General features: G+C 41.6%; 1 protein-coding gene across 3 annotated transcripts in view; it reads left to right on the forward strand.

Annotated features, from left to right (window-relative positions):
- The window catches only part of IDE (insulin degrading enzyme), a 101,680-nt gene extending 87,079 nt beyond the window's left edge, over window positions 1-14,601 (forward strand). For 2 of the 3 annotated variants that reach the window (XM_014862941.3, XM_014862940.3), the window contains exons 20-25: window positions 1,039-1,206; window positions 3,105-3,377; window positions 4,680-4,741; window positions 8,897-8,969; window positions 9,695-9,762; window positions 10,411-14,601. In XM_014862941.3, coding sequence (XP_014718427.1) covers window positions 1,039-1,206; window positions 3,105-3,377; window positions 4,680-4,741; window positions 8,897-8,969; window positions 9,695-9,762; window positions 10,411-10,506 — 740 coding nt within the window. In that variant the 3' untranslated portion in view covers window positions 10,507-14,601. Of the gene's footprint in view, window positions 1-1,038; window positions 1,207-3,104; window positions 3,378-4,679; window positions 4,742-5,791; window positions 5,990-8,896; window positions 8,970-9,694; window positions 9,763-10,410 lie in introns of those variants that run through there. The other variant, XM_044754133.2, reaches the window with a different exon arrangement.
- Window positions 14,602-20,883: the final 6,282 nt, after the last annotated feature.

The raw sequence follows: 20,883 nt of genomic DNA on the forward strand, positions 1-20,883 counted from the left end.
ATCCTGGGCGTGCACATGGCACTACTCATCAAACCACACTGAGGCAGCGTCCCACATGCCACAACTAGAAGGACCCACAACGATGATTCTACAACTATGTACCGGGGGGGCTTTGGGGAGAAAAAAGGAAAAAAATAAAATCTTTAAAAAAAAAAAGAAAGAAAAGTGAAATACAACTTCGAGCATCTCTGCCTCCCTTTATTGTTGATGTCTGAATTACCATCCATAAAAGTGAGCAAACGTATCATTACTAATATGTCTGAGAAATCTCATTTGTGAGTCTTACACAGTACTAAATACTAAACACTATGTATTTGCTTAGTCACATTTATTGCTCATGAAATAAAGTTATCAGATCATAAAACATGATCATCTATTCATAAGTTTGATGAAATATTTGATCAACGTATCTGAGTTTTAGTCTTAGCTCACCACCATCCAACGTTGTGTCCTTGGACAAGTAGCCCCACTTCTCAGGGTCTTAGTTTCCTCATCTCTCAAGTGAGTTGTTAGGCTCTGTTATCTCGAAGCATTGCACACATTTGTGTAAATTTGTGAAGTGACCTTTATATGGGTGTTGGTATACAGTTTTGGGAGTAGCATGCTGAATAGAAATACAAGATAAAAGCACAGCTGGTAATTTTTAAAAATTGTTTTGTATGGCTATGGAAGCATCGGTGTTATTTCTGTTGAGGTTCTTACATGTATTAGATAGTTCTAATCTAGTAGATATACTACGTTGTACATTTTATTAACTATGGATCTCTTTTATCATTAATACTTAGTCATAAAATGGGTCTTTTTAAGTTCTTTCTCCTTTAAGTTCACTAAGTATTTATTGAGGGCCCACCAAGTGCAAATCACCGTGTTAGGATTCTCCCAGGTAAGAGTTTCACATTCTCGGTAAATTAACTGCATTTGGAATTGTCAAAAAACACCAACCAAACTGAACAACTTTAAAAAGCCTAACAAAAACTAGACTTTATTAAGCCCTAAATAAGTTTTTGAACCTCTTGCTCTCTTTTTGAAACCTTTTAGGAGGATGGTTTGTTTACCAGCAGAGGAATGAAGTTCACAATAACTGTGGCATCGAGATCTACTACCAAACAGACATGCAGAGCACCTCGGAGAATATGTTTCTAGAGCTCTTCTGTCAGATCATCTCAGAGCCTTGCTTCAACACTCTGCGCACCAAGGAGCAGCTGGGTGAGAGGGAAGCGGGGGTAGCAGGGTGTCCTAGACCTTGAGGAGCAGCCACTGTTCTGAGAAGGCATTCTTCACGGACACGGTCCTCTAGCATGGTGCTTCAGAAAGACTTGTGAAGACCTGGTTTGTGGGGAAGCCACTTGTAAATGATAAGCAATTAATATCTTATGGACATTAAAGCAATTCTTAAGGAGATAACACTGTATTTACGTTACATACATGACATTTTGTGTAGGGAGGGAGAAGATGCTAAGGGCAGACTATTTATTATGGGTGGCGAGGTGGAAAGCAAGCTGTTTAGAGAAGCTTAGACTCCCTGAACTTTCGGTTTCCTGAGGATAGGTACTGTCTCTTATTCGTGTTTTTTTTTTCCTTTTCTTTTCTTTTTTTGAGGAAGATTAGTCCTGAGCTAACTGCTGCCAATCCTCCTCTTTTTGCTGAGGAAGACTGGCCCTGAGCTAACATCCACGCCTATCTTCCTCTACTTTATATGTGGGACGCCTACCATAGCATGGCGTGCTAAGCGGTGCCACATCCGAACCCGGGATCCGAACTGGTGAACCCTGGGCTGCCGCAGCGGAATGTGCGCACTTAACTGCTGTGCCATCAGGCCAGCCCCTCTTATTCATCTTTGTATCCCAAGCCTGGGGGACACCAAACGTACTCAGTGAATGTGTATTGAGGAAGTGTTTCAGGCAGAGTTGTAGGCCCTGTTAAAAGTCTTGGAGATCGTGGCATGTTTGATCAATGAGAAAAGACGGAAGCCCCAGTAATGACTGGGAAGAACCAGTGAAAAAGGATTTGGATGAGTCTCTCGAATACCTATCATCCCTCCAAATACCTGTCATTTTTCAAACAATCTCCATGCTAGATGCTGGACATCAAAAATGAGTAAGTTACAGATATTCCTTCCCTTCAAGGAGCTCACAATCGAATCAAGAAGGCAGACCCGTAAAGGAATAATTACAATACAGTGTAGTAAATGCTCCTAAGAGTGTTCAAACTCCAAAGGCTATGCTGAAGATAATGACTTCCTCAGAAGTGGGACCCAGAGATACCCCAGGTGTGAGAGGTGTGGTTCAGGGCAGAGCTGCTGAAGGAGGCGAGTCATGAGCTCAGTTTAGAAAAGATGTTAAAGGGAGGTAGTGCATGAGCTCACAAGATGGCAGTGGAAGTATGACCTTCAATTGCTTGCTCTCTAGAGATTTCCAGTCTGCATAGAGCTGGTCCAGGAATGGATTATCTAACGAGACATGCAACAGTAGAGGCAAGCTCGCATAAGGAACTTTTTTTTTTTTAATATTTTTTTTTCTGCGTTCTCTCCTCAAATCCCCCAGTACATTACTTGCATATTTTAGTTGTGGATCCTTCTAGTTGTGGCATGTGGAACACTGCCTCGACATGACCTGATGAGCGGTGCCATGTGCGTGCCCAGGATCAGAACCGGTGAAACCCTGGGCCGCCGGAGCGGAGTGTGCGAACTTAACCACTCGGCCACGGGGCCGGGCCGGCCCCCACATAAGGAACTTTGATGTGAAAGGAAACAGCTAGGACAATGATTAAGGGATGAAAATGAGCCCAGCATTTCATCGGGGTGGGAATAACTTTAACATAGATTGGAGGAGATTAACTAGCAGGCAGTTAGGAGTCACGGGATGTGAGTTTGAATGGTGAATAGGATGTCTTTTTTTGAGAAGAGTTATCTCCAACTTTCTACCTATTCTTCAGAGAGCTCTTTTGCTGTGTCTTTAGGAACTGAGCATATCTTAATTGCTCACATTGTGAATAGCATAAAGCCCTAAAGTAGATTTCTTTGCTCTGGCAGGATAATTTTTGAAAGATTGAAAGACCTGAGTCTCAAATGCCAGGACCCTGACCGTCTGGTGTTTGTGTTCCAGGCTATATTGTCTTCAGCGGGCCACGGCGAGCCAACGGCATCCAGGGTTTACGGTTTATTATCCAGTCAGAAAAGCCGCCTCACTACCTGGAAAGCCGAGTGGAAGCTTTCTTAATCACCATGGAAAAGTCCATAGAGGACATGACAGAAGAGGCCTTCCAGAAACACATTCAGGCGTTAGCGATTCGTCGACTAGACAAACCAAAGAAACTCTCTGCAGAGTGTGCTAAATATTGGGGGGAAATCATCTCCCAGCAATACAATTTCGACAGAGGTAAGGCAGTGTTCAGGCCCCAGTGTTTATGACTTGTGAGTGTAACATTTGAGGACCCCAAGGCCGTTCTGCAAGATGGTGCTCGCTCTATAGGTGATGTTCCAGTATTGACTTGGGAGGGTGGTGGGAGCAGCACTTCTAAAGAACCATCATGTCACTTAACAATTTCCTATGAGAAACTTTGTCCTTTTTTCTTCTCAAAAATGAACTGGGTCGACCTGTATCTCATCATAATGTACTACTAATAAATCTGATTTCACTTTTTATGTTCAATCAGTGTGCCCCCGAGGCTCTGAGCACAGATATGTATGTATCTATTTCCCATGACAGTAGAAAAAATGGAAAATTTGCAGATGGAACTCTGTTGAGGCAAGTCCTGCCCTGCAGGCCCAGGGGTTCAAACTTTTGCCTTTAGGGACCCCCAAAACTGTAACAGTGGTTTTAGATTTGGGAGAGCTGTGCTCCCTGAGTCGCCTGCTTATCAGCTTCCTTTCACTTTCTTCTAGAGCGGAGATCAACAGTGGAGTACACTAAGTCACACTAGAAGTCGGGGGCGTAGGGTGGTGTTCTCATTCTGACACCAACAAGCTAAAGATCTTGGCCAAGTCACCTTTTATGGGTCTCAGTTTCCTGACCTATAATTTTTCCAGCACTTGGATTCAATCTTAATGATAACCATACCTACCATTTATTGAACATTTACCATGTGCCTGCATCGTGTTATTGTCATACAGTTAGGTATCACTTAATGACGGGAATACGTTCTGAGAAATGTGATGCTAGGCGATTTTGTCATTGTGCGGACATTGTAGGGTGCACTTCCACAAACCTAGATGGTAGAGCCTGTACACACCTAGGCTGTATGGTACTAATCTCATGGGACCGCCATCATTTTTGCACTCCATCATTGACCAAAGCATCGTTATGTGGCACATGACTGTATATCATTTTCCTTTGTTCTCACTACAGCCCCATTAAGTAGTTATTATTCCCAATTTCCAGATGAGGAAACTGAGGCTCGAAAAAGTTGAAGGGACTACCCCAAGATGCAACAACTCCTAAGTAAAGAGCCAGGATATAAACCCAGACTAGCCTGGCTACAGGGCCACGGCTCTTATCCATTGCACTACATCCCCTTGCCTTTACTTGAAATGTGTTCCCTTACTGCTTACAGGAGCAGATGATCCCTTAAAGATATGGATACTTCAGAGTGTTGGAGTGAAGTATATTGTCATTTGGTGTAGTATTGTAGGCTACTTAAAATGGAAATATTAGTAAATTATTGTTTGATTTCTTTTTTAGATAATACAGAAGTTGCATATTTAAAGACACTTACCAAGGAAGATATCATCAAGTTCTATAAGGTAAGTTGAATTTCTATATTTAGATTTTGACCAGTAAGGAAATACTGTCTTTGCTGTGTTGTTGCCTCTTTGAACCCATTGAGGCAGGATTTATGAAGGCATTTTTATGGATTTAAGTATTTTTGACACATATTACTGTTAGAAAAATTAGAGACAATTCATATGTATCAGAACCCAGTACTGTGCTCCCCTCCCTCTGGACCACGGACTGTTCTGGCCCTTCCAAATCTGCCCATTTAGGCTCCCCTTTGTTTTTTTTCTCTCTGTTCCCCCTACCCCCCAACCCACCAAGAACATTGCTGAGCTTGTTTGCTGGGAAGGAAGATCGAAGGAAATGAATAGAACTTAAGAATTAGATTATTTTCCAGTCTCTGACAACTATAAATTGTCTTCACCCATGTAGGTGCCACTGCGGCTGCTTTTTTAGATAAATGATTACTCGCATTTGAACTGTGTTCAGAGAACCTATGAGTTTTGAATGCCTGTGGTCACTGAGAAAGTTTATCAGGAGCAAAGAAAGGCACCACCATTAAAGTTCTCCTAGTACAGCTTTGAGAGGTTTGCATCATGTAAATTTTCCCCACCTGTAACAAAATTCTAAGAAGGGTAGTAAAAATTTTAAGTGTGTGTATAATGTGTAATAAACATGGTGAGTGCAGAAATTAAAAATTTATGCTGCAATAGAGTTGTACTTAAAGTGTTATGTGTATTCTTTGTAATATATTGGGGCTTCTAATTTGAGTAAAGTACTTTTATGCCTATTTTGCAGGACAAGGAGCAAAATTATGCTCCATATAGTGCCTTAGAATTATACCCTGTCTAGTGTTCTAGCCACTTCTCCTGGTTCATCTCTGATTTATGATGTGCCGTTTCTTTGGTCAGAAACCCAGTCCTGCCCTGTGCTGACGTCTCTTTGGGAGAGATCTCATCTACTTTACAGTGGCATTTTTCAGGGCTATATTATAGCTGCCAACACAAGAGTTCTCATTAGAATGATTTTGTGAAATTAGTTGTACAGTGAAGGCTAATGACATTTTTCTTCTGTATTAGAGTTTCTAATGCCCGTTTAATTCACCGCTGTCGGGATGTGTGGGAGAGTAAGGAAAAGGAAATAGTCCCTGACTGAAGGTGCTGATGGTATCCTAGGGGACAAATAGTGACCTTGCACTATCTCCGAGTTACTTACACCTCTTCCCCTCAAATCCTCTGCAAGACGACAGGGCTGCTGTTCTCTCTGTGTGCAAACAGGTATCACTATAGCTGGTAACACCTCAGCACATAGGAAAGGAAGACAATAACGGTTTTAGTTTCAAATTTTGACAGTGGAAGCCAATATTTTGAATGCCCCTTTTCAGCAATGAGGTTTGAGACATTTTGGCTGTAGAAACAGATGGCTGGACAGGTTATTTTATTTACCTCTTTGCATTGTGCAGAGGAAGACAAGAGTGTCATCTCAACTACTCTTGTTCTTTTGTAGTAATAGTCCTTAAAAATATGTATATTTTGATAAGGGAGAGGCTATGAATGTGTGGAGGTCAGGGCTATATGAGAAATCTCTGTACCTTCCACTCAATTTTGCTGTGAACCTAAAACTGCTTTAAAGAATAATATCTATTGAAATATATATGTGTGTGTAAAGAAATATATATTTTTTAATAAAAAATATATAAAACAAAATTCTGACCTGAAATATAACCCCAGGTAGACTTTGTGTACATGAAGAGAGAGCTACAATAGGCCTGTGAGGGGCAGAGTCAGGTATAGGAGCAATGCTCGGGACATCGTCCGCGCCCAGTGCTCAGTTGTCTAGAGAGCCCTGCGTAGAGCTGCCAACCTCAGCGATCTCAGCCTCTCAGGAGATTCTTTCACCTGTGGGTATAAGCAGGAGCGATGTGGCCTCTCACTACAGAGCGGAGCACAGCCGGTCAGCAACTAGCTAGCTCTGTGACCTCAGCCAAGTTACTTAAGCTTCTGAGCCTCACTTTTCTTATTTACAAAATAAAGAGAAATTGGTATATTAATAGAAATGAGATGTGTAAAGTGATTGGCACCTAGTAGCATTTAAGAAATAGTCTCTATTGTTGTTAACACTTTATTAGTCATACTCAGTCCCAGGGTTTTTAAATGTTTTCATCAGAATGCTTTAAATCAGAATATGTTTTCCTCCTTGATGTTATAAAATGTTTTGGTTTTGTTTATGTACTGCTTGAGACTGTTTCGCTTTGCAAGGTTAGGTGCGAGTTCTCAATTGCCTACCAAAGACGGTGATCATGCTCAGCTCCTTCTGGTTCCTAAGACATTCGTTTTAAGGCATTATTAGTTATATGTGTTCAAAGAGAATGATGCCCTAATATAACTTAACTATATTGTTTCGAGAAGAAATGAAGATTTGTCTTTCTTTCCACAAATTCTGTATTCAGTTGAAATTAGAAATAGTACCTGATTATTGAATTTGTGAAAATAGTAGTTATGACTGAATCTTTCTTGTCTTAAAAAATGGGAGTATTTATTACTGAGCCTAAGATAACTCTAGAACAGCATTTCCCCAGCTGTGTTCCATGGTACACAAGTGTTCTACAAGATATTAATAGGGGTACTAAAAAAAAGGTTTCATGACCATATAAGTTTGGGAATGTGTACGCTCTTTATTCCCGTTCTTGGAGAATCACAGAGTGTGTTAGCATTTTAAAAGTTCTAAGAAGCCCCACGGTAAAGCCTTCTTTAGTCCAGCATTTGTTTAATTTTGATTAACCAAACAGTTCCTAAACTGATTTCACCATGGACCCTTTTTTTTGCACAGAATACCAGTAAATATCTCCTGGGACTCCAGTGTTCCTTAGAATGCAGTTTGCAAGAAAATGCAGTTTGTTGGTTGGTTCGTTGGTTTTCAGGAAAATGGGGATTGTCCAGAGTTGGTCGGGAAATTGAGAACAGTCTGAAACTGAAGAGAGTGTTCTGCTGTGTACTGATACTGGTTGATATGAGGGCAATGAAGATTTGGGTGAAAGGGATCAAGAATAGATCTTTGGAAGCAAATCTTTTTTTACTCTGTTAGGTAGGATGCTCTCAATGAGGTACTCCATGTTACTGGAGGCAGACATGGGCTGAGCTCCTGAAAGAGGCTGGAGAGGCCAGAGTAGACCTGTAGGAGAGTGTGGGCTATCCTGCCAGCTGGAGGGAGCCATGGGCAAGTTTGCTGTGTGACATCAGGAGGGCTTCCCCAGCAGCTGCTCTGGACCAGGCTTAAAATAACTGCTCCGTAAATACTGTTGAGTTGATTTGGCTTCTCTGGTGATCTCTCCCTCCGAGGATACGAAACATTACTTCTGGCTGACACATCAGGGGAAGCTTCATCACATCCTGTGTTTTCCCTTTGGAAAAGACAGAGGTCCAGCATTAAGGACAAGTTGATCCCCACAGGATCTTTCTGCCAACCAACCGCTCCTGGTATTCATGGTAGTGCCTAAGGGGGATCCCTCAGAGCAGCATGGTGGAGCGGAGAGAACAAGCAGACCTCCCTTGTGACACCATCCCTTACGAGCTGTGTGACTCCAGCAAGTCATTATACCTCTCTGTATTATAGAGTCTGTCTCTCTAAAGTAGCAATCGTCATGATGCTTAGCTTACAGAGAATCGAGTGAGCTAACACAGGAGAGTGTCCGGTATAAGGCAGGACTCAGTAAAGGTTAGTTTCCTTCTGTTTGGGTAGATGAGGAGCCACAGCAGTGCCCTGGTGCAGAATCTCCGAAGGTTCTTAGAGGAGCAGGCCTTGTGGTCATCCCTTGACTGAGCTCAGGCCGCATCTCTGCAGACACTGAGGGTCGCTAGGTGCAGCCCAGCCTCACACCCCAATGAATGCTAAACTAGGCGTCTAATCCCAGACCAGGGACTTATTAGCTGTAGGAATTTGAGCACGTCACTTAATCTCCTTGGGCTCAGTTTTCCATCTGTAAAATGGGGTTTAAGAGTAATTCTTGCCTACCTTACCTAATCTTTGTAGAGATTAAATGAAATACTGTAAGTGAGGGCAGAGAAAGGGGGCATCTTTTCTGTTTCTGGCTATATGAGAGCTGATTCTTCATAGTCGTAAGAGACCACCTCAGTTTAAGTTCCTTAGTGGGACAAAAGGGTGACCTTGCTATTCTCTCTGCCCAGGAAATGTTGGCAGTAGATGCCCCAAGGAGACATAAGGTATCCGTCCATGTTCTTGCGAGAGAAATGGATTCTTGTAAGTATTGAATATCAACTTTTTTTTAAGTATATTTTTAAGCACACGATAGCTGTCCCTTGCCATAGCCACATCCCTAATAGGGCACCAGAAAGTAAAGGGGTGCAGAAGGAGAACTAATTGGAGGGAAAGTCTGCTCTGTTGAGCAAAAATAAGAGGAAAAGGGAAATGAGGCAGCGAAGGAGAAAGGCAACACCAGATGGCACAGTGCCAGGCTGGTCACCGCTCCATAAGAAAACACAGCCAGTTGCCGGTAGGACATCTCCAGAGAAGCTGTCTGCAACCACTGCATGCGAGGAGGAAGGGCAAGCAATTGACCTGCTCGATGCTTCCTGTCTCCTGTCTCTGACTGGCCGAGGTCTGGCCCACAACCGTGAACTCCCCAGCCTTCTGGGTGGTTTAGTGGGTCCTTCCAAGTGGCCAGAGCCTCGGGGTCCAGTGAGGTCACACCTGGCTCTAAAGCTGCTGCAGCCACGGTCTTATAACCATGGTAGCACTGCACCATGAAGCGTCACTGGGGCCACTCGGAGTAGGAGGCAGGACAGGCAGTCAAGGCCTCGGGGAGCAGGCAGCCTGAGAGGACCTGAGAAGTCTGTGAACCGGGCCTGGTACAGGTTTTTAGTGAACTGGGCCTGGTTATGATTTTTCTTTTTTTTTTAATGAAAGTTTCCTTTGTGTGCTAGTGTCAATGAGCACAAAGCATTAAACCTTTCATTTTCTTATAGGTCCTGTGGTTGGAGAGTTCCCATGTCAGAATGATATTAATTTGTCACAAGCACCAGGCTTGCCACAAGTAAGAAATGTAAATGTTATGTTAGATTGCACTGTTCGAGACTTCCTCCTTAAAAGGAACTTTTTTATCAGGACACGTGAGACCTAGAGGTTTGGGTCACCAGGTATTCGAGCCTCGACTTTAGGTCTCCCTGAAAGGCCAGGTCGCCGTTCTTTCTGACAGCTCCCAGTGGTCAGAGGCTAAGCCTCAGCCCTCATCTGCCCTTGTCTTTAGCTTGAACAGCTGTGTTACTCAGCAAAGACTCATCTCTAGCCACCTTTGTCCCCAGCCCCTTCCAGAGTACCTGCATATTTTAATCATCTGGCAGGGCTGGCATTTACTCGCAGGAGGAGGAAACTGGCAGTGTGACTAGGCCCTTGCTGGGTGGGCACACCAGCCTCTGCCACCCTTGCTGCTGAGCCCTTGGTGTGCCAGCCTGTGTGCCCAGGAGAAAGCCAAGAGTCTTCCTTCTGGCCCACTGTCCTGCTGGGGACACTCACCAGAGGTTTGCATAGACCTGCTGGCCTGGTTCAGGCAGAAAGCTCAGCATGCTGATCATAATGAATGGTGTAGAAACTGGTATATGTGCAAAAAAAGAAAAAGCGTTGATGTCCGTTCAGTCTGCTTTTTAGGTTAAACGTACTAAGACAAAACTTTTTTTCTTTGCAGCCTGAAGTGATTCAGAACATGACCGAGTTCAAGCGTGGTTTGCCACTGTTTCCCCTTGTGAAACCGCACATTAACTTCATGGCTGCAAAGCTCTGAAGATTCTCCATGGGTGGCAAAGTGCAAGTGGATGCATTCCTGAGTCTTCCAGGGGCTGGGAAAACAACCTCGGCCACTTCAGTAGTTTCTCGTTCACTATTAGAGAGACAAACAGAAAAAAAGAAGTTTGTCAAATGTCACTATGTAGAAATACTAAAAATCCAAAGTGATTAAATTACAGAATCTTATAGATGTAGAATATTTTTAAAATACATGCCTCTTAAATATTTTAAAAAGTTTTCTTTTCATTATTGAGAGAAATTTCCCTTATGTAGCGGTACTGAAAATGATGACTGATGATCCTATAGAGCCTGCCTTCCTTGTTCTGTAAAATAGTCAGTTGTCAGAAGAAAATATGTTAGCTTTTTTCTAAAAGCCTCCTAGGTTGACAGAAAAGGCTTCAAAACATTTAGAAAGGTGATACCTTTTTAAAAATCGATCCTCAAACTTGCTTTCTACTTGGTGGTTTCATGTAAATCAATGGAGAACATTACATTTGGCAGATAATGAACAAAGTAATGTAATTTTCTTTTATTGGTGAAATTGCTGATTATATAAGGCATGGTTTTAATCTTTTTATAAAATTTGAACATTTTTTATTCGAACTAGTAAAATGCTGGAAAACCCCAGAACACCCTACTTATTTACAGTGCTAGAAATACAGACTTAACTTTACATCAATTTTGTCCCAAACTGAATTCTCAGGATTTCTGTGATTTGTTTCTTTCTGATTGAATTATATTGACATTCTTGTTCATAGTTGGTTTGCAGTGTCCCATCGCTTTTCCTTTTTCCCATCGACATGTTGCTGTATTTATTTAATGAGTACAAATAGGGTCAACTTAGACCCCACTGAGTGTGTGACATGCCTTTCTGACATCAGCTATTATAAACACCGGGATCTTTCTACTGCTGTGAAATTGCAGTCAGTATATGAATCAAAATGTTTGCCCCGTTACAAATTTAAAAGACAACAAGTACAAAGTCACCTTTTGGAGGTATGAAAAATAAAGCCTTGGATTCCTAAATAGTGTGATCTCCATAAGACTCTCAAATCCTTTTTGCTACCACTCTAATATTGCCTTAAGTGTTAAGTTATTTTTTGAATAGATAAATATAAACATACAAACACACAGATGATGACTGGAGTAGACTTTTAAAAAATATTTTTTTCATGAAATACTATTTTGGGAGAAATTGTTACTATGGATTTAACAGCTGTTTTGAAATATTTTCTGTTACTAAAACTTCAAGAGAAATTGTGAATATGCTTCCACATCCAGGCACCAGGAACAGTGAGTGGCCCTGTCGTCCCCTAACTCAGGCAGAGTAAAGAATGGCATTTTCAAATGACGTTTTACGTCCATTTGGGTTGTTTTGCCAGGACTTCTTTCTGTGTAGAGTCACATCTTTTCACATCTTAAGTTTTCACATTTGCCACTTTTCAGATAATCTCAATTTGGGGCAAGAATGATCTAATCACAGCTGTGGAGGCTGCTTTCGAAAGCGGGGCTCCGTTTCTACCATCAGATAAATGTGGTGCTGTAACCGTCCTTCCATCCCTTCCTTCCAGAGCTTCCTTATGTGAAGCCCGCTCTGTCCCTCAGAGGTGCGTGAGTCATCACTTCCTTCTGGTTTTATGCATTTGTAGACTATGCAGCTTTTCATCAGACTGCAAATATATCCAAGAGGGATGTAAAATTACTCCTGAGTGTTGAAATCCACCACTGTAAGAGTAAATAATCCACCTACCTTTTCTGTGGAAAATTAAGTGCTATTGAGTAACTTTTAGCTCTTTTTTAAAAATGGGTGAAATTGAACAGTGTCCTTTTTATGAGAAAGTCACATGAAGAAATCCGAAAGGAATCGCACGTGGTCTTCCAGGACGCTGTGCTGGCTGTCCAGTGTGCTCCAGCTCTGTCTGGTTTCCTCATTGGATGGAGAGCTCCTGTGGGGTCACTCAGGCACACTAAGGGTTCGTTCCCACGGGTCCAAACTGCAGTCCATGAGCAATAACAGATTACCCCGGACACTGCTGTCTACTCAATGCTTAGGAAATGAGATTCGTGCAACAAACTAAGTTTTTAGTTACTGTAACTTTTTAAAAAAATCTTCTTTTTGACTAGTTGATGTGGAAGAGAGAGCATGTGACACAGCCAGTATGGTGGAGCGCTAGGGTAATCCTGTTTACAATAAATCGCCTGAATTTAACCTCTGGAGTTTGCATTTGTATTATTTTCACAGTATCACTGGCCAATCCTTAGCCTACCTCTCGACATCCCATTTGACAATATTTCTTGTCTTCATTGTTCCTAATGCAAAAAGCAATGAATTATTTTTTTTAAGTGTATCTAGGTAACAGTGATTTAGTCAAATAAATGAGTCACTTTCACACTCTTAAGAGTAGGTCACTTTCGTGAAACAGGAATCTTGGTGTGAGAGGCTGAACTCCTTGCTGTCAGTATTGTCACTAACCCCAAACCCAGAAAGATTTGTCTCTGGCATTACAGGGAGGAAAATACGAAGGATAGAAAAACAAAAGATTCCTCTCCTCTACGGCTAGTCTGTGCATCTTCTTGCCCCATCTCCAGCAGTAGGCTAGGCAGACAGTTTGTTCAGTCCCTGGCTTCTGACTCCCTATCGAGATAATCTTTCTACTCATGTGATCGCCAGCTGGCTCAGACAGGCATTTCAAGAGGAAATCTGCTCGTCCCTCAATTTCCAGCCTAGGACAAAGGTCCAACCCGCACAGTCAACACTGTGCTCAGGAGTGAGCAGCCCTCTGCAGAGGCGCAGAGCAACCCCAGCTTTATGGCTCGGGGTTGTTTTCCCCTCTGTCACAGTGCGTGGAGGGAATCATCTGGTCCCCTTCTTGTGCCCTCTAACACAGCTTCTCAGAATGTTTATGGTGCAAACCAAGGATTCTCACAGACTTACCTCCTTTTTGTAAGGGTGGTCCCTGCCCTCCTAATCCTTCACTGGCAGGGCCTCTGACCAGTTGGCTCCTGGGTCCCTCGTACTCTGTGCTGCCTGTCTAATGAAGTTCTTCCGTTGTCCTTGTCAGCTTGACCATCGCACCCCCTGGTTTCTTGTGGCAGAGCTCATTGGTGGTACTGCATTGCTGCTCTTCTCACCCCAGTCCAGCTCTTCGCAGATACTACAGCATTTTGGACAGCTCATGCCCTAAATTAACATAAACTAACATTATAAAGCTCTTTACAGACCACCCTCACAGACATCGTCCACAATAATCTTTTGACACGGGAGGACGAAGATTCAAATTATCATCATCCTCCCAGGTTTTCGCGGGTGGAAGTAGGCTCAGAGAGGCTAAACAGTTTGCCAGGATCATGCAGGAAGCACAGACTCAAACCTCCACTCACATCTTTAAACCCTACATCTCATTGTTCCATGTGGATTTCCTGTAATAATAGCTACCGACTCCATAATGTGGTTTGGAACAAACTAGAAAGAGTGTTGCTTTTAGATTTGTGCGAAACTTGACCTTTTTCACATGCACCATCTTGCTGAATCTCCCAGCCTTTGCCTGTTTGGAGGGAGGGAGATGAGATCTTGGAGTCAATGCACATCTCCAGTACGCTGTTGTTTCCACTCTGCTGGGCTATCTTGTGGACACCTATCACCGCTGCCTGCAGGATCTCCCTCCACTGGGCTTAATCCGACCCATGCCTCCTGGCCTGCTAAACGCCTAAATCCGTGCAAGCTCTTTTTCCTGTTGCCCCTGGAGTGATAGATTGTCTGGAATCCTTCAAGAAGTTTGGAAGAGGAATGTGAAGAAGAGTGAAGTTCATCTGGGACCCCACCACTCCAAGACAACCACATATGCATTATGTTTTTGCAGTCTTTGTCCTGTGCATATAGAACGGGGTCATAGATTCAGTGTTGCAACTTGTTCCTTCAATAGTCTATACTGAGAATGTTCCACATGGATGCTCTTGAAAAAAATGTGATTTGTTGTTGTTGTTGTTCTTGTTGTGTGTTTGATGTCATACTGTGGTTTGTTTTCGAATCCTCTTTGTGGGATGTTTAGGATGTTTTCAAACTTCTATCCGTGATAAAACTCCTTGTGCAGAGTATGTGTGTGATTTTCTGATTATTTCTTTAAATTGTGGGGTTATGAAATGTATCATTTAACTTTTTATTCTGAAAAATTTTAAATCTACAGAAAAGTTGTAAAAATAGTACAGTGAATTCCCATATACCCTTCACCTTGTATTCACCAGTTTAATAATGTTTGCTACACATTGCTCCCTCCGTCTGTCTCAGTAGGTTGCAGATGTCATGACTGCTTACCCCTAAGTAGTTTATCAAGTATCTCCAATAACAAGGTCAATGTGTAGTAAGGAATTGGGCCTCACCCACAGGGAGGTCTTGCCTTTGTCCTTTTTGTCTTTGTTTAGACACTGATACCAGTAAATTTGAGAACTTAGATGAACTGGATAAATTTCTTGAAAGACGCAAATTACCAAAATAGGCATGAAAAGAAACAGAAAGTTTGAATATTCCCTTATCTATTTAAGAAATTGAATTACTAGCCTTCCCACAAAGAGAATTTCAAGCCCCTGTGGCTTCACTGGTGAAGTTTATCAAACATTTAAGGATGAAATTATGCCAATCTTACATAATACTTTAGAAAACAGAGTAGGGAGCCCTATTTATGAGGCCAGCATTTCACTTTTACCAAAATCAGACAAGGATGTTTTGAGTAAAGAAAGCTCCAAACCCAATTACCCTTTAACAAGTCCCGAAAGTCTTTAACAAAATATTAGCAATTTGAATCCAACGATGTATAAAGAGGAATTTTTTATACAGTTGATTTTCAAATATACCAACCTTAACGTGATGACAAAGTGAAATTTCCCCAGGAATGTAAGGTTGGTACAATATTTGCAAATCAATTAGGGTTATTTATCATAGTAACAGAACTAAGGAGGAAAAAAATCATCATTTCAGTAGATACAGTAAAAGCATCTTACAAAGTTCATAATAAAAGCTCTCAGCAAACAAGGAGTAGAAGGGAACTTCCTCAGCCTAATAAAGGGAATTTATAAAATACCTACTGGTAACATCATATTTAATGATAAAATTTGAACGCTTTCCCCCTAAGATCTGCACCAAAACAAGGATATATGTTCTCGCTACTTACATTCACACTTGTATCTGAGGTCCTGGTTGATGTGGTCAAGATTGGGAAGGATGAAGTAAAACTTTATTCACAGACGACGTGAGCACATACCAAAAAATTCTAAGGAGTACAAAAATATTACTACTAAGAACTGAATTAACAAGGTTGCAGGAGGTAAATCAACGTTAACAAAGCAATTGTATATCTGTGTCAACAAAATTCAAATGTAATTTTTAATAGCACCCAAAAATTAAGTTTTTTAAAATGTGAAAACTTCAAAACATTACTAAAGGAAATTTTTTTAAACCCTAAGTAAAAGGATATATGCATCCTATTCACAGATTGGAAGACTATTTTTAAGATACCCGTTCTCGTTGTTCTATAGATTCTAAATAATGCCTATCAAAATCCCAGGAGGCTTATTGGGCAGGCATTTACAAGCTGATTTTAACGTTTACATGGACTTGTAAAGAATCTCAATTAGCTAAAATAATGCTGAAAAAGAAGATCAAAGTTATCCTTCCTGATAGCAAGGCTTATATAAAACTATAGTAATCAAGATAGTGTGGTATTGGCCTAAGGATAGACATATAGATCAATGGAAGAGAACAGAGAGTCCAGAAATAGATCCCCATGTTGATTTCAATTGATTTTTGACAAAAGTGTCATGATAATTCAATGGGGGAGAAAATAGTCTTTCCAACGAAGGTTCAAGAACAACTGGATATCCTTATGGAAAAAAAGTTGAACCTTAAACATGACTTCACGGTATATACAAAATTTTAAGAGACTGCAGATTTAAATGTAAAAACTAAAACTATGAAACTTCTACAGGGAAACAGAAAAAAATCTTTTCTAAGTTTGATAGGCAAAAATTTCTTAGGATGCCAAAGTCGCTAAGCATCAATGAAAACAGTGGGCAGGGCCTGGCCCCGTGGCTGAGTGGTTAAGTTCGTGCGCTCCACTGTGGCGGCCCAGGGTTTCAGTGGTTCAAATCCTGGGTGTGGACATGGCACAACTCGTCAGGCCACGCTGAGGCAGCGTCCCACATGCCACAACTAGAAGGACTCACAACTAAGAATATACAACTATGTACCGGGAGGGCTTTGGGGAGAAAAAGGAAGAAAAAAGTGGGCAAATTAAAGTCTTTTAAGTTTAAAAATGTGTTCTCCAAAATATACCATTAAGAAAAAGGCAAGCTGCTGACTTGGAGGAAATATTTGAGGTACATAAATCAGACAAAGGACTTATAAGAAACTCCTAGGGGGCTGGCCCCGTGGCCGAGTGGTTGGGTTCGCATGCTCCACTTCAGCGGTCCAGGGTTTCGCCAGTTCCAATCCTGGGCGCAGACACGGCACCACTCATCAGGCCATGCTGAGGCGGCATCCCACATGCCACAACTAGAAGGACCCACAACTAAAAATACACAACTATGTACCGGGGGCGGGGTGGGGGGTGGCTTTGGGGAGAAAAAAGGAAAAACGAAGCCTTAAAAATAAAAAAGAACCTCCTAAAGTCGTAAGACACAAATCTGGTTAAAAGAGTTGAATAGATGCTTCACGAAAGAAGATACAGGCAATGGTCAGTATGAACCTAGAGATACTTGACATCATTAGGCATCAGGGAAGTGCAAATTAAAGCCAGCAGGAGAGGCGAAACTAGTGAGGAGGAAGATGAGCGGTGGCCTGGAGGCTGCTGTCAGGTGATGGGATCCAAGGACATAAGGAAACTTCTTAGAGAACTGGAAATGTTCCATAGCAATAAAAAGCTGGAAAAAATATTTTTAAAACTAAAATGAGATACCATTCCATGCAGTCTAGAATAGCTAAAATTATAAATACTGACAATATCAAGTGAAAGCTTCTAGCACGTATCTTTTTAAAAAAATTGTTTTCCTGCTATACAGTGGATGCATTCATTCTTTATTGTAGCAAAAGATCATATTTTAGAGGATATTTTGGAGGCAGCTTTTGACAACTTGAAGGTATGGTGAGTTAGAAATATAGAGTTAATAACGGAGTATTTTATTAAAGTTCACTTTAGGCTGCAAGTATAAGTAGTTGCACTTGATGAAGTGGTTGATAGGAGCAGATTTGGGGGCAGTTTGAAATTCTGTAAATAATACACAAAATGGTTTGTAAGGCAAGTGTAAATTGCATTAATTCTAAATGTCCTAGGGAAGATTAGTAGCCAAAGGAATCCTATGGTGAAGCCTTTTGTTTTAATACTTAGAATAATCACTTTTTAATCTATCTGTTTTACAAGTTTAAATTTTTATTTTTTATTATAGAAAGCAACACCTGTATGTGCTAGAAGTCATTTAGCAAATACTCAATAAAAACTTGTTGATGATAAATACTATTTAAAAGCAGAAGAGGAGAACGCCAAGTACAGTATATCTAAAAATGGGAAAAGGATATGCTACTGAATTCCCTTTTGATTATAATGTTCTTGATCTTCAATAGCATTCAAGAGAAATTAAGAATGTTAAAATCAAGAGAACAACTTCAGAGAAATTCAGGAGAATATTATTATTGGTGGGCCAATCAAACAAGCCTGTGGTCCCTATGTCTTTCGGGTTTGTTCATCACTTGGTCCAATTGTACCAGGCTTTGTAAAGTCACCGTGCAATGTACTGAATATCCTCACTGATAGGAGTCTTGAATCTCAGCCAGAAGGAGGCCCCGATGAGCGTGATGTCGTGCTTACCGTGATTTACCGTATCACATTGTGCTTCACCTCCCACTGCCTGGCTTCCCTCATCTTGATCTTCCTCCCGTCATTGCTTTGGAGCAAGATGGAAGCACTTTAGCTTTTTGATCTCTGCTTACAGCCATCACTGCGGCTGCAATTGCGGTGATTGCAGTTTGATCCAGACGGGCATTTCCCTTCCCCTCCACATGTTTTGTAAGGCATGGATGCTGTCATCGTATCTGTTTTGGCCAAATCCCAGAGTGACCAGATGGGGCGCTAGACTGGAATTTTACTGGCTAATTTGATTCTTCAGAGCCTTTCATTTATTATAGGTGACTAGCACCTTTGAACCAATATCTGAACTCTGTCTCAGAGTTCCACACACACAACAAAGTCCCTACTTGCCCGAAACATGGAACTCCTTAAGGAAATTTAGGCTTTGCTTAGACCTGTTTCGTGGCCACGTAGGCTAAACTTCCACGAATGGGAACCTCCACGTTGGCTTTCCGAACCCAAGGCTTGAGCTAGCGGAGCTTAGTCTAATTAATGGTTAGCTTTTTAGAAGTTGGGTCAGTTTGGTCTTTTGATTCTAAAACACTTTTTTTCTCTGGTTATACCCCCGCCATGTACCGAGGACATAAAACTACGTACAGTAACAAATGAGCCTTGCGAACTGCAAAGACTGGCCACACGAACACTTCATTCAAAACCCTGCAGTAAGAGACTCGACCCAACTTTAACATGGCTTCCAGCAGCCTAAGGTGGATGCCCTGGGACAACGCAGCCCCCTTTCAGGTTCAGGAAAAGCTCAAGGCTGTCAAAAGAATCTGCTGCTTGTTCTAGCAGGTCTAGTACCTGTCCACAGTGCCCTGACCTCCTTACAATTGTGAATCCTCTCTTTGTCCCTTTGAGATGTATCTGTATCTCCTACCACTGGGGAGTGTATTTCTCAAGCACCTGAGAGCCATTCCTTTGAAACATAATCATCAGGAAGGTCAGGCCCTCTGTCTCCCAGTCTCCATGAGAAGGAAGGATCCTAACTTGAACAATTGCCTGCTGGCAGACACAGCTGGCCTGATGGCATGTACACTGACCAGTGCTTTGTAATTTTTCACTTGAGTCCCAGATCACTCCCCCTCCTGACACCCTCTTTCTCCCTTTAAGACACCCAGTCACCACTTTGCAAATTGAAATGGAGCTCGGCTCTTTCCCCTACTGTCAGTAGTTACTGAATAAAATCTGTTTCATCGCTTTAATTCAAGTTTGGTTTTGTGTATCTTTGACAGGCTCATGGTATGGCCTCAGCACGATTAGGTTCTGTATGGAATCTAAATCCACACATATTGTTTCTGTGCTGTTTGCACTCCAACTTAGTACTGCAACGATTGATGGTTGCTAGTCCTGAGAAACTGTAGTGTGGGTGGGCCAATGACCTAGCAGTGTGGGGTTCAAGAATGCGATTTTATACTCACACTTAGCTCCTCTGTATTATCACTCCAGATATCATTTAATTTGGAGACTCTCTTTGTCCTTAGATGAGCATTTTTACACTTATTTGACTGTGAATGACCATTCACAACAATAAAAAGTCATTCTTGAGATACAATATGCACATGGATTGTTTTTAAAAAGTTAAAATTCATTTTTGAAATTTTAATCAAAAAGAAGACAAATTAGAGATTCTAAAATATTTTCTAAGATAAACTATGTGGAAATTTTGAGACAGGCTACAGGTCATGGACTGAAGATTCCATAGACCGGAGGCTGGAAACTGACCTGCCAGCTGTTTTGTCCGTAAACTTTTTTGGATCACCGTCACGCCCATTCAATTACATATCATTATGGTTGCTTTCACATTATAATAGCAGAGCTGAGTAGTTGGGAATGAGATCCCAGGTTCTGCAACGCCTAAATATCTCCCATCTGGCTTTTTACAGGAAGAGTTCGCTGGCCGCTGCCATAGACAATCCAACATAGAGATGCCAGTTGCTAAGTGCTGCTTATCCAGCAAGAGGCCAAACACTTGTGTGCAGAATCATGCGATGTTTCCTACCACTTCCTGGCATCTTCTTCTGGATTAAATGAGGTACTGTGACAGTGACTGGCCCGTGGCCGTATTTAGCAGCTTTATGTTTGTTGAGTTTATTTTCAGGTATGGCACACTTATTTTTTGAAGACGAATTATCACAAAATAAGAGGAAATGGCCTAAACGTGCTTAGTATTATATTTTAAAAGTAAATTTTGATTTGATTTTAGTAGTAGTATTAACATCTATTAACAATTCAAAACATTACTATCTGTGGATCATGATTTTGCATAGGTCCTTGCTACTCAAAGAATGAGCATCACCTGGGAGCTTCCTAGAACTCCAAGAATCTTGGGCCCCACTCCAGAATGCTGGGTCAAATCCACCCTTTCACAAGACGCCCAGGTGATCAGATGTGTAGTAGTTTGAGGAGCACTGCCAGTTACATCTCATCAATTAAAACTCTCACTTAAGGTGGAAAACCCAAGGAAAACTTGATATTTACAGAGC

This window comes from Equus asinus, chromosome 2, assembly GCF_041296235.1.
Source record: "Equus asinus isolate D_3611 breed Donkey chromosome 2, EquAss-T2T_v2, whole genome shotgun sequence".
Classification (NCBI taxonomy): Eukaryota; Metazoa; Chordata; class Mammalia; order Perissodactyla; family Equidae; genus Equus; species Equus asinus.